This window comes from Episyrphus balteatus, chromosome 3, assembly GCF_945859705.1.
Source record: "Episyrphus balteatus chromosome 3, idEpiBalt1.1, whole genome shotgun sequence".
NCBI lineage: Eukaryota > Metazoa > Arthropoda > Insecta > Diptera > Syrphidae > Episyrphus > Episyrphus balteatus.
The window spans coordinates 46,301,099-46,315,334 of NC_079136.1; the positions used below are offsets into that span (position 1 = coordinate 46,301,099).

At 29.3% G+C, this 14,236-nt stretch overlaps 2 protein-coding genes across 2 annotated transcripts in view; one reads left to right on the plus strand and one right to left on the minus strand.

Annotated features, from left to right (window-relative positions):
• LOC129913190 (uncharacterized protein DDB_G0288805) overlaps positions 1 to 14,236 on the plus strand; it is a 306,856-nt gene that overhangs the window by 42,969 nt on the left and 249,651 nt on the right. The gene's annotated exons all lie outside the window — the stretch shown is intronic.
• On the minus strand, positions 12,740 to 13,587 carry LOC129913195 (cytochrome c oxidase subunit 4 isoform 1, mitochondrial-like). The gene is made up of 3 exons (XM_055991750.1): positions 13,494 to 13,587; positions 13,007 to 13,433; positions 12,740 to 12,938 (listed from the first exon to the last, which is right to left on the minus strand). The coding sequence occupies exons 2-3, from the start codon at positions 13,407 to 13,409 to the stop codon at positions 12,805 to 12,807; spliced, it is 537 nt and encodes a 178-aa protein (XP_055847725.1). The 5' UTR covers positions 13,410 to 13,433; positions 13,494 to 13,587; the 3' UTR covers positions 12,740 to 12,804.

Here is a 14,236-nt window from a genome sequence, read left to right on the forward strand (position 1 = left end):
ATTTTATAATATTAACGAGGTTCATTTCGAGCGGCTTGTGATTCTGACCTGATCTTGCATACTTAATTCTTAAATTTCGAAAAGGGTAATGTTTGTTGTTTCTAAAATCCGGGCTAGAAGCAGGAACATCAGCTAAATGGATTTTATTTCGCCATTAACAAGGCTCAGAGGGAGGTATAGAAGCTTTTTATTGACAATATGATATCAATATGTTTATTAAATCAAAATCAAAGCAATTAAAATAACGAAATTTAAAAAAACTGATTCGTAGGGAATGCAGCCATAAAAACAAATTTGCATACAATTTTGTTTCGATAGTTGTTGTTGTTGGCGAGTGTGTATTTAAATTTGGGGTTATAAGCCTTTGACGCTAATGGTGTGGCAGATTGTTACACTGATTGAAAAACCACTAGTTCAGTACATTCAGAGTTTAAAGAACCATTTTGTATGCTTAAATAGATTTAAAATAAAATTCAGAAAAAAAAAAAAAAACAAACAATTCAATTAGTTAAAAGCTCTTTACGGGTATGATGCCTCAACTATTATGCACTTTCTATATGCTTCATTAAATAAAGATGATATTTCAGACTTTTTTTAAAGTTCAGATTTCTAAGCCAAATACTTAGAAATATTAACTTTAAAAACAAAAATTTTCAAAAATCCTTTTTTTTTTTTTGTTTCTATTGATCATTCTTCTAATTATTAAACATGTAATTATGAACATTTTCCAAATCGAATGGCCTATCTATTTTTTTTTTTTTTTTTTATTAAGGAGTTCAACTCTTAAAAACTATTGAAGTCGTTTTAAGAAAAAATTGTTTTTTATAAATAAGAATTTTCAAAAAAAAAATTTTTGTAAGCCATTAATAAGGAAACATTTATTGACACTAAGAAAACAGGGTTTCAAAAAAAATCATTGATCCCTTTCCAAGAACACGTCAGAAAACAGATTGTGTGCTTTTGTTTAAAATGAGTCAATTGAAGCGTTTACTTATTTCAAACAATCATAATTTACGAGAAAAAGCTAAAAAAAAATACCTTTTTTATTTTCTCATTATATTAATTTTTTTTATTTTAAAAGCTTACAAAAAAAAATTATGCAATTTAAAAGCCAAGTATTTCTTCTTTTATTTTTAAATTTTTATAATGCGCAAAGAGTATAAAAATAATTTATTGAAAACAATCACTTTCATCAAAAAAAAGCAAAGAAAACATTTATTTTTATGTTCTCAGGCTATGGAATCAATTTTTTTTGTTTGACAACCTATAAATAATTGTACACCATGTGAAAGCTTATTAATTCACCTTTCATATGACATATCAATCTCATTTCAAAGATGCCTACAAGAGAAGTTAGAATTTTTTAAAGTCAACCATGTCGAATTTCCAGACTGAGATCACGGTACTTCCCACACTGGTGGCTGTTCGGGGGGCAACAGATCTCCACTGGTGTTTTGAGGTTTTTCGCAAGTTTCTTGATTTAAAATTGTGTAGCTTGTAGTTAGTCTATCGTTATGTGTGATGTACCAAATGAAAGGTAATTGTATCAGGATGCTCATAAAAGTTTAATAAAATTTCTATCTGCTCTTGGTCAAAAGTTATAACCTGTTGAATTCTAAAATTTTACCGTTATCTCAAAATTGTGTTTACGAAAATGATTGAAACTTCGCACACATTTAGTCGTGATCATGGTCTATAATTACTGCATATACTTTATTCCTTTATCTATTAAAGAAAAAAGATAAAAATAAAAAACGATGAAAATCGGTTAAAAATGGTCAAAAAACGTGTTTTTTAAAAACTTGTTTCTTTCGTTATTCAGTCAAAGCTCACTAAACGATTCCAAGTTTTTGCACATGTATGCATAAGGCCGAAACCTACATGTCCTATAAGTTTGAGATTTTTTGAACGCTCCAAAAAAAGCTAAAAATCAAAAATTACCCAAAAATACCCCTAAAAAACAAGGTGTTTTTCAAAAATTCATATTTCGAAACGCAGAGTTTTGGAAAAAAATCCGTATCATACTCCTAGTTTTTTTTTCCTTCATCTTTCATTTAACATCTTTAGAATTGTCAAAAAAAAATTCCTTTACCAAACGTTATATCTTAGTTTCAAAATCTTTTAGAATTTTTTCTTAAATGCAGTTATTCTTATATTAATTGCATCCCAAGTTGATAGTTAAGAGTTTTTAATGCTTCCCTTTAGGACTTTTTCCAACTGTCATAAAACGAAAATGCGGGTTTATTTGTATTTATTTATTTTGTTTTTTTTTTTTTCAATAATGGCTCTAACAACTTTGATAACATATTTTTGAGTTATGTAAAATAAAATATTAAAATACTACCTACCACCTAAAAACTAACAGAACTAACGGTAATTCCCATAGAACTTTTTTTCTAAATTTCTCGACGAAAACGGGTCGATTTTTTTAAATTTATTTTCAAGTATTGACTAATAAACTAAAGTTTTTTTGAAAATTTAAAAAAAATTTGTATTTGTCGTTTGAAAAAAAAAATATTATCAAAATCACAGCTGTTCGCCCGAGTTTCGAAGAAGGTACCTACATAATTTGCTTTGGTCAATCCACTATAATTTTTGTTTTGACGGCACCGATTAATGTTGGTAAAATTACAATTTTGATTTTTTTTTTGTTCAATATTTGACTCTACTTTCAATTAAAGAAGTACCTACGTTAGGGTGGTCCAATTTTTTGGATTTCACATTTTTGTTGTTCCCCACTTAAAAACTTGCTATACATGTATTTTATATAAAATACGTCAAATATCAGCTTTTTAGCTCAAGTGAAAGTGAGCGTTCAACAAGCTCAAAATTTTTGCTTGAATGCTATTTTAGGCAGGTGCCCATACTTAAAAAAAAATTATCTTTTTCAAATTTATTTGGTGAAGTTAGTTAGGATTTATTTTAATTTTCACAGTTAGTTACTTGATATTTTTGACATATTAATTTTGTTTATTTAAATTCGTCTGTTAATTTATTTTTTCAAAAGAATTAATGAATACAAAATGAGTAACTCGACACGTAGAAAGAAAGATAAAATTTGTTTACTGGTTTGTGGTTTGTCAGGAACTTGCGGCCTAATCATTTTTTAGCAAAATTCCAACTCCAAGACATGTTCAATTACGATACGGTACCATCAGATAATAAGTGTTACAAAACCTGATAATTTAAAGCTAATAAGCGCCATCTTCCAAAGGTATTGATGTGTCTAACAAAATAATAGGTGGGGAACTAATGATTTAAATAGTTTTGTACTTGCTCTAAAGGGCAAGTATTGGTTTCGTGTCAAAACAAAAATTCGAGGTTTAAATCAAAACTAACATTACGATGATGGAGAAGTCCGAAAAAGTGGTTTTCGTCATGACGTCCGTCGGTCTGTGGTTCGGTGCGTCGTCAAAAAAAGCTGTACATGAAGCTGCAGCCGAAACGGGTGGACGGATTTTCTTGAAATTTGGTACAGATTATTTTTTTGTAATTTCCATTGTTGGTTTTTTTTGTTTTTTTTTTTTTTTAATATCTGGCTTAGAACATATTCCTCCCATACAAAGTGTTCGAAGTATTGCAATTTTCTCGAAAACGGCTCTAACGATTTTGATTAAATTTGAATCACGTAATACTGTACGTAAATCTAACAAAACTTCATTTTTTTTTTCTCAGAAAATACGTATAGTGAAAATATGATATTAACATTTTTTTTAAATCGCTGATGTCGGCTCTTCCCGTGCATGAGTTATTGCATGAGTTAATTGCAATTTTCTCGAAAACGACTCAAACGATTTTTATTAAATTTTACACACGTAATCTTGTACATAAATCTAGCATAATTGCGTTTTTAGTTTTTCTCAAAAAATATGGATAATTTAAATATGATATTAACATTTTTTAAATCGCTGATGTCGGCTCTTCCCGTACATCGTGATTGCGTTAATACAACTTTCTCGAAAACGGCACGATTAAGATTAAATTTAACATACATAATGCTGTAAGTGATTTTAATATAATTGCGTTTTTTGTTTTTCTCAAAAAATACGGGTAACGGAAATATGGCGTAAGAAATTATAAAAAAATAATCACATATTTTTGCATTTCTTATGAAATTCCTTAAAAAATCAAATTATAACTAATTCAAAATATTTTTCTAAAAAAGCTTTGACATAAAAGGTACTTTTATCATTTAGCCTACGTATTTTAAAACACGGTTTTTCTTAATTGGTAGAGTTTTTACTTTTCCACAACAAATAGCACTATTTAAATATGAGAATATAAATCATTTATAAATATTTGACAAGAAATATATTTTTAGTCCGCTGGTCAAAAGCAATACACATTAACTATTCGCGCTTTAGTTTATGCAAATATTTTTGAAGTGAAAACTTCTTTAGTATCGTAATGATTTGAAACAAGATGAAACGAAAAAGCGACACGAAAAATCAATTGATTATAACTTTTTTGTTTTAATAAATAGATAAATGAAATTTATACAGTAGATAGGTAATTAAATGAATTATGATTGTGCAAAATTTCAATTTGAATTTCATATTCAAAATTCTGAGATAACGGTGAAAAGATGTTCTTTTTCTAAACACGTTATATCTTTTGATCTAGAGCACATAACAAATGTATTTAACTTTTATACTCATGCTGATAATATTACCTTTCATTTAATATATCACACATAACGGTACGTGCTCCACAAGTTTTATAATCTTTATTTGAAAAACTTGAAAAATACCTCAAAACACCTGTGAAGATTTGTTGCCGATGACCAGCCAGCAGTAGAGGAAGTAAAGTGATCTCAGTTTGAAATTTCGACATGGTTGGCTTTAAAAAATTCTTACTTTTTTTGTAGGCATGGTAGAAATATGATTGAAGCGTCATATAAAAGGTGAAATAATAATGATATAAAATTTATTATAGGTTGTCTTTTAAAAAATGGATTTAATGGCGTTAGAAGAGAAAAGAGATTGATTGTTTTGCTTTTTTTATGAAAACTAATTGGGTTAAAAAAATTCTAGCTCTTTTTGTAGATGTTGTATGAACATGGTCGATATAAATATTTTGAGCTCAAACAATAAGCTTTCAGATGGTATAAAATTTATTGTAGGTTGTAATATAAAAAAAGTGATGGAATAAAAAAAAAAATATATTTTTTCGATTTTTTTTTTAAATGATTTTTGAGGTTTCACTTCAACCACGTGTGAATTGCACACATTATATTTTTTTTTTCTTTTTGTTTTTTTGTTTATTTATTGAAATTACAGATATTCTTCAACAAAAAACAAGAGTTTTGAAATTTTACACAAATTAGTTAAAGCCAAATATTTCTTTGAGTGTATATAGTTCCATTTTTAAAGAGCATTAGAGTGGTTTATGGTAATTTAAATGGCATCGCGGTATAGTTATAATGGATGCCTCGCTAGCTGACTAAATTTGCAATTAAATATTATGACTATACTCTGGTTTGTAACAAAATCTTGAATTGAATGAAATGTACCATTCCTGGATATCATTATATAGCTGATGCAGCGCATCCAGTTATGAATTTCAAAATCCCGTTGCACTGGGAATGGGGAAACGATAGGGATAAAGTTACGCTGCGTTGCGCTATTTTATCTCAAAGTTGATTCATATAATTTATTTAATTATTATATTGTTGGAAATGCATTGCGCTTTTTGCTTCCGAATAAAATTATGATTGTTGCCTTTTCACTCGAAAAAAGTATATTTAAATATCATATTCTTCGAAAATCATGAATTGGATTTATATTCTGCAATTTAATTATAAAGATTTAAAAAAAATAAATTCCAATATACCAAGAAAATAAAATTACCTCAATTTAACAAAAAGTAGGCAATAAAATTCCAAAACTAACAACAATAACAAAGTTGTTAAGAAAAAAAAAAAATTGAAGAAAAAAAAAGAAACACTTAAAAAATGAAAACCAATTGAACTGCATTGTGAAAAGCGGCAGAGCCATGGCAAGAAAAAACACCTTCATATGGAAGTTTGGGCTTTATTTGATTTTTATTTGGAATAACTCGATTAGATTCAAAAACACAATACACATTGAGTCGTTATTTCATTTCTTTTGAGATTTGTCTCAAACTTTTCAACAGGATATCGGATCTTTTCTGTGGATATACCTACTAGAATCCCACATATTCAAGAGACGTTGCGGTGAGATGTCCACAAGAAAAAAAGTTTTTCTTTCATCGATATAGCTTCTCTCTGTGCTTTGCTTACATCTTAGGAATTCTTGCCACGTATATAAAAAAAGAATCCTCAGATGATGTGTATTGGTGGACCGTAGGTCATGGTTTGGCTTCCGTTTAAACAGGGGCGCTTTGAAATTATCCTCCAAGAAACAAGTCGTTGATCAATAATTTCTTACTTTATTTTTATGAAAATATTTTTTATAAAAATCTTCTTTTGTTTAAATTATTTAGACAAAAATCGATTGTAGGTATTTGTATTAGTTTTAGCACATACTAAACTAAACCTACATTCTAAGAAAACAAAATTCCAAAAAAAAAAAGAGGTTGTCTGTAAAGTCGGTTCACGGACGATGATTTTACGTGATAACATCGTCAGAAAACAGGTTGTGTGCTTTTGTTTAAAATGAGTCAATTGAAGCGTTTACTTTTTTCAAACAATCATAATTTACAAGAAAAAGCTAAAAAAATATACCTTTTTTATTTTCTCATTACCTATATTAATTTTTTTTATTTTAAAAGCTTACAAAAAAAATTATGCAATTTAAAAGCCAAGTATTTCTTCTTAAGAATAAAACCATTTTTAAATTTTTACAATGCGCAAAAAGTATAAAAATAATTTATTGAAAACAATCACTTTCATCAAAAAAAGCTAAAAAAAAACATGAATTTTTATCTTCTCACGTCATTAATTCCATTTTTTTCCCTAACAACCTATAAAAAATTTTATACCATCTGAAAGCTTATTGTCTTAGCTCAATATATATGTATCGATCAGGTCTATGAGACATCTACAAAAAGAGCTAGAATTTTTTGAACTCGATCAAATTTCATTAAAAAAGAGTAAAAAAAAACATTTATTTTTATGTTCTCACGCTATGGATTCAATTTTTTTGTTTGACAACCTAAACATTTTATACCATGTGAAAGCTTATTATTTCACCCTTCATATGACGTATCAATCTCATTTCAAAGATGCCTACAAGAGAAGTTAGAATTTTTTAAAGTCAACCATGTCGAATTTCCAGACTGAGATTACGGTACTTCCCACACTGGTGGCTGTTCGGGGGGCAACAGATCTCCACTGGTGTTTTGAGGTTTTTCGCAAGTTTCTTGATTTAACATTGTGTAGCTTGTAGTTAGTCTACCGTTATGTGTGATATACCAAATGAAAGGTAATTGTATCAGGATGCTCATAAAAGTTTAATAAAATTTCTATCTGCTCTTGGTCAAAAGTTATAACCTGTTGAATTCTAAAATTTTATTGTACCGTTATCTCAAAATTGTGTCAACGAAAATGATTGGAACTTCGCACACATTTAGTCGTGATCATGGTCTATCATTACTTCATATACTTTATTCCTGTATCTATTAAAGAAAAAAAGATAAAAATCAAAAACGAAAATGAAAATCGGTTAAAAACGGTCAAAAAACGTGTTTTTTTAAAACTTGTTTCTTTCGTTATTCAGTCAAATCTCACTAAACGTTTCCACGTTTGCACATGTATGCATAAAGCCAAAACCTACATGTCCTATAAGTTTGAGATTTTTTGAACGCTCCAACAAAAAGGTAAAAATCAAAAAATTACCCAAAAATACCCCTAAAAAACAAGGTGTTTTTCAAAAATTCATATTTCGAAATGCAGAGTGTTAGAAAAAAATCCGTATCAAACTTCTAATTTTTTTTCCTCATCTTTCACCTAGCATCTTTAGAATTTTCAAAAAAAATTTCATCATTTTGTCATAGCCCCAACATGTGTACAACGTTCAAACAAAACGTTTAGCCTAGTTTCAAAATGTTTTAGAATTTTTTCTTAAATGCAGTTATTATTATATTAATTGCATCTATAAATAGCAAACAAATCAATGCTCTACGACTTCGTGTTTATATTTTAGCCCAAATTTCATCTTTCCGTTTTACCCCTGTTTACCCTATTAAATGACGGAATTTTTAAAAATTCTTCATTTGGATTAAGCTTTAGGTTATTAGCTTTCAAATAAGCTATAGAAGATTTTTGTATCTCTAATAGTTTATTTTTAATTCTGAATTTAAATTTTTTGCCGCACTGCGAAAGTGCCAGAGTGTATACACGTTAGAAAATGGCGTCACTTTTTTGTGGTGGCTGCCATGGTTCATCGATTTATAAGACGTTATGACGTCAAAAAAAAGTTAATTAACTTCATACTAAACAATATTTCAAAGCTGAGTTGAAATATCACAAGAACAGCATTTAATGGAATAATATTATCACCCGAGATGGACAATTTACAAAAAAATCTAAAGACACTTATATTGTCTTTAATCTTTCAATCAATATAAACTTATTTGGTTTTCAAGCACGAATTAGAACCTATAAGATTAGCTAATAAAACAATAGTTACTCATACGCCACAGTGACCCAACACAAGAAAAACTTACAATTAAAACAAGTTTTTCGCTGTTAAAATAATGAAAACTTATTTTACTATCAAGTTTAAAAATAGTTCTTAATTCAAAAAATTTTTTGATGGGGTGTTTTGATGTCCAAACCTTTAAGAACTTTAGCGGTGCCGTATGTAGAAGAGTTTTTTTTTATTTCTGGCTTATTTGTAAACTACTCTACGCGATACAAACCAATTTTTCTTATACCAAAGCGTACGATTTGGAATAAAGTGATTTAGAAATTTTGTTGGTTAAATAGGGTTGCCATGCATACATTGTAAAAGTTTCCATTTGAAAACTTGGAAACCCTTCCTTTTTTTAATTTCATTTCCTCTATCAACTTATGTGCTGTTAAGTATCAATTTTTACTCTATCAAACGGAAGATTATATTTTGAAAGACCACTTAATACGGCCCTGGTAGCAAAATCGCAATGCTATCTGGTCATTGGCAAGTTCCATCCAATAACTTCGATGAGAAAATTGTATCGAATCGAATAATTCTCTTAATTCAGATCTGAATTGTGTGTTGCCCAGCGGGGATATGATTGTTTTTTTGTATCTCTTTTTCTGTTTGTTTGTGTGTTTTTTTGCTTGTGTTTCTTTTCTTATTTATCTTTGTTTTTATTTTCAAGGAACAAAAAAAAAACTTTATTTTCTTACTTCTTTTTGTAGCTTTGTTTTGGGGATCCTTTATTTAGTTGTTTTCATTATTTTTTTTTTTTTTTATTTTCTTCTGTTTCTTTCGTCCTGTTTCGTTTGTTTGGTGGAAAATTTCATTTATTAATTTTCAAATATTTACTCACCCATGGACTCAGGACGATTGGAGGAAAACGAGAGCAGCGCGCGCTAGGATAAAGTTTCATCGTGTTTCACATTGATGCGGAGAAAGTTTCTTGTGTTCTGTGTGTTTTTGGGTTTTTCGTAAGGTGGCGGATATTATTTGGTGGTGTGGAAAGTTTCGAATTGTTTTTGTTGTTGTTGTTTCGACATCATCCAGTGGGGACGACGACGACGAATTTTTTTCGTGTTGCCTCAAGGAATGCTGGTTTTGCTGCTGCTGGTGCTGGTATATATAGCCTTACCACTTCTTTGTGGCCAAGAGAGAGAAAGTTATTTGTCAAATATTTACGCACCAGCACAGATAGTGATTTCTTAAAGGAAATACTCTACAACGATGATGACGAACTTGTTTGTTGATGGTTTTGGGGTAGGATTGGCGATTACTTTTTGTGGGATAGTCTGAGAGATAGTGTTGTAGTTTATATATTTTTTTTTTTGCACTAAGATCAATGAAATTATACAAATATAATTAAACAATTAAAACTGTTTTTATTGACATGTTTCTAATACGACAGCATTTTATACCATTAATTTGTGCCTAAATGGTATAAATTGTATAAATTTTTCCTAACTTTTGTAATCGAACCCAATTTTGTTCTACTTCAAAATATTCTCAGGAAGAAAGATATTCAGTGATAAACAGCTTATGCTCTTCTTAAAACCAATTGGTATAAACTGGTCTAATAAATGAAACCGCAAGTAAAAAATTTTAATATTGACTACAGAATTTTTCATCTGTGATATTTAGTAAAACTAATACTGAAAAAAGTGGAAAAAATATTAAAAAAAAGTTTGATTGGTTTGGTATAAACTGGTCTAAAAAACATTACACATTAAGCATTGAAATATACCAATTATAGTTAAGTAATTTTGATAACAACAGTATCCTAAGTTTGATTTCATTTGCAACCCTACTTTTCAGACTATAAAACAAAAGCATTACAACTAAAATGTCTTTAGCTTGGGCAATTGTTAACATTTATCTTCGATCCGCTGTGGTTTAAGTTAAGTATGTATGTAAATGGAATTATATCCAGATACACATCTCTATTTATTATATAATATGTTAATTGGGTGAGATTCAGATTTGGACTTAGATTGAGGATTCATTGGGATTTAAGTGACACATTACTTAAATGAGTATATCTTTAGAATGTGTTAATAGAATTAGGGTCTAAAGCAGATAGGAACCGCATTTATATTTAACAGTGTTGATAAGTGATGACCCAATTAATTAAGGTTGGTTAATTGAAAATGGTTTAAAGAAAATGCTTACACTTACAGCAATGATGCAGTAAAATATTAAGGTAGGGTTTTCTAGGCAATTTTTGTCAGTAGGATGACGAAAATTCATGAAGAAAAATATTGACAGAACAGACAATGAGTACAGTAGTGTTATCAAAAGTCTTCACTTTGAAAAATCACACATAACTTTTATTAACTCTTTCTTATCAAATATATTTCTGTCAACATTTTTGTATCGAGTGCATTGTTTCAAGGCATTACACCAATTACACGATTATTATTAAAATTTGTGTGTGTAATGTTGCTTTTTATGAACTAAAAATATTTTTTTTTAAACGGCTCTAACCATTTTTTTCATAGAAATGTTTAAGATAAAATCTACTTTTACCATAAGAGCAAGGATGTGCGACTTATTCGTGCATTTTATTTTTACGGCTCTAACGATTTTCAACAAAAAAAATTTGTATACAAGAAATCAACTTTGGCATATTGTTTTGGAGGAGGTCTAAACAGTCCAAAAAGTTGTGTTTGCAATATCAAAAAAAAACAATTTTTATTTTTTTTACATAATCTTTCTGGCTGTCGGCGTTAATCTACCGATTATTTTCAAACTTGGTAGGTAGCTTCAAAAGGATTTTTGGAATTAATTTTGTTGGACCAAAAATAACGGTACTAGCCTAGGAAAATTAGTCAAAATATGGCCATAAAATCACATTTTTCACAAAACAAAATTTTATTCATGGAATGTAAATTTTTATCATGAAAGTCAATTTTTTAAGATGATGTGACGTCGGGAGCAGCCGCCATTTTGGAGAAGAAGTTGGTTGGTTGGCTATAACTTATTCTTGAAGAAAAACCCAAACAAATTAAAAGTTCGTCAGATATTTGAAAAAATGTCATTTTGCCCTAAGCGAGACAAACCCTGACTTGACCGACTCTTAAAAATTAAATCTTATTATTATACTCACGGAATTCATACGTACATTATTTTTTAGATAATTTTATTGTGAATAAATCTGTTCTTGAACATTACATTAAATAAAAACGGCAATAACCTGTTTTCCAAGATGGCGGCTGCTCCCGACGTCATAATATCATCCCAACAATTTGAATTTTAAAATGAGGACACCCGAACACATTCCGTGAAAAAAAATTTTGTCCATCGAAAAATGCGATTTTATTTACTAATTTGCCTGGGCTATATACACTAGGGCGTTCGTTATTTTTGAATCAAGTTCCTAAGTGGAAAAACTGTTTTTAAATAATAAAAAAAAAATCCCCTAATTTTTTTAGATTTTTATTTTGACGCTAGATGGCGCCCTAAAGGGGGTTAAATTTTTTTCTCATTTGAAATAGATATATGTATGTTGACTTATTAGGTCATTTTTTTTAGATATAGCCTAAAAAAATTAGGGGATTTTTTTTATTAGGTATTTAGAAACAGTTTTTAAACATAGGAACTTGATTCCAGAAAAAGACCTAAATAACGAACGCCCTTATATGCATACCTAGTTTGAAAAACTAATTTTCCCATTTTCGGAAATATTTTCTAACGTTTCCCGTCATACAATCACTTTCTTAACTTTGCATATAAAAATAAAACTTGCATTTTTTCAAAACGGATATTGAATTTTTTTTAATTCTTGTTTTAAATGTTAAAAAACTTAAAAAAACGAGTTTTAAATCGAGTTCAAGCGATTTTACTGTACTGTGCGATGGATGGTATGAAAAAAAAACATTAAGTAGGTACTTATTTCATTATTTGAAGCTTCTTTCCCACAAAAAAGCAAAAATTCGTTTTCTGCGGGGTAAAATTAACATTCCAAACTACCTACTCTGGATTTACTTCACCGGACGTGAGCCCACTTTAATGTATTTGACATTTGTTGTATATTTCATAACGTAGAAAAACAATTGAAATAGAAAAAAAAAAAAAACAATTATTATGAAAAGATCTAGGTTCAAGGCGAATAAGACTTTTATAATAATTAAAACTCAAGATAAATTTTTTTTCACAAATGTTATTTATTTCAAAAACTTAAAACTCCTTATTTAAAAATCTGAACCTATTTCCATTTCTTTTTCTCATAGTCCCATTTGGATGAAATCCCTTGAACTGGATTAATTTCAAGTGTAAGCATCCGTTTAAGTTGTGCCTTTTGATGTTCTTCATCAAACGAAACAGGCAATTTATCATATACTGTGAATTATATACATAAACTAAATAAAATACAATTCCTTTATTTTACTATTTCAAAATAAACTTACAATATTTGTGATTAAAAATCGTTACCCAAATCCCCAACGATATAGCCATCAAAACAAAGCCCAAATGCATTTTCCATTCTCCCGTACCAGCTTTCAATTCACTAAATGTCTGACAAAATGAATAACGATATAATGCTCTCTTTTCTACCATCGACAATTTTCTCCAATCAAGTTGCTCCTTTGCATTCAAGCATATTGATTCGTTGCTAGGTTCTTTGTAACGAATCCCAGGCATTGGATAGCTTACATGATCAATATAACAAGCTGTACCATTCCAACCATATCCAACAATTTCACGTTTGCCAATTTTCTTCAGAGAATGAATTTCTGCACGAAAAATGTCAAATTTTATATTTTGTTTGATCAGTTTTTGAGAGGAATTAAGGATTCGTTGAAGAGCCATTTGAAGATATTTTCTGGTGGTTTTCTGTAAAAAAAATAAAAAAAATTACTTGAAAACATGAAAAAAGTACAAAAAAAAACGTACAAAAAAATTAATTCTGAATCTTCGAAGCAAAAAAAATGAAATATTTTATGACGCTTGAATCAACGAAGATTTGATCCTTAAACTAATAAATGTAATTAGGCTTTATGACTTCAATTTTTTTTTTTTTTGTTAACTACCTTTACACTTTTTGAACACTAAAAATATAGATTATTCCTACTAAACCTCTTCGCAATCTGTTGTCGAAAAATCCACAAAACATAACCCAAAAGCAATTGAAAATCACAGGCAATTGAATAATTTTCCCAAGAATCAAAGACCAATTTAACCTCATTGTAAATTCCATCTGTTATTCAATGAGCGGCAGAGAAGTCATTAAATTTAATTCCCCTATACCTTCTTCCCCTTTCTTCTAACCACCCTAAGAAAAAACCCAAAGTTGATAAGTCTCAATGTTTGGTTGTTTTTTTGGAATTTGAAAAACCAAAACAGTGTCATGAATAAATTCAAAGTACTCCTACAATACCTAATTACTCGTCGGCGCGGCACGGCGTGGTTCTATGCGGCATAAGGAAAAAGCAAATCTCTCAATCTCAGCCAATAAAGATCATCTGGTTAAGCAATTAACCGCACTTATTATTATTATATCTTCTATACAATCATGGCCAAGTCGGATGTCGGCCACTAAATTGCCTAATTGCAAAAGTTTTAATTGTTTCCTCCGCACCATCACGAGCTACCACCTTCCAGTACCAACCACCTCCTCCATAGCAACATCATCATTG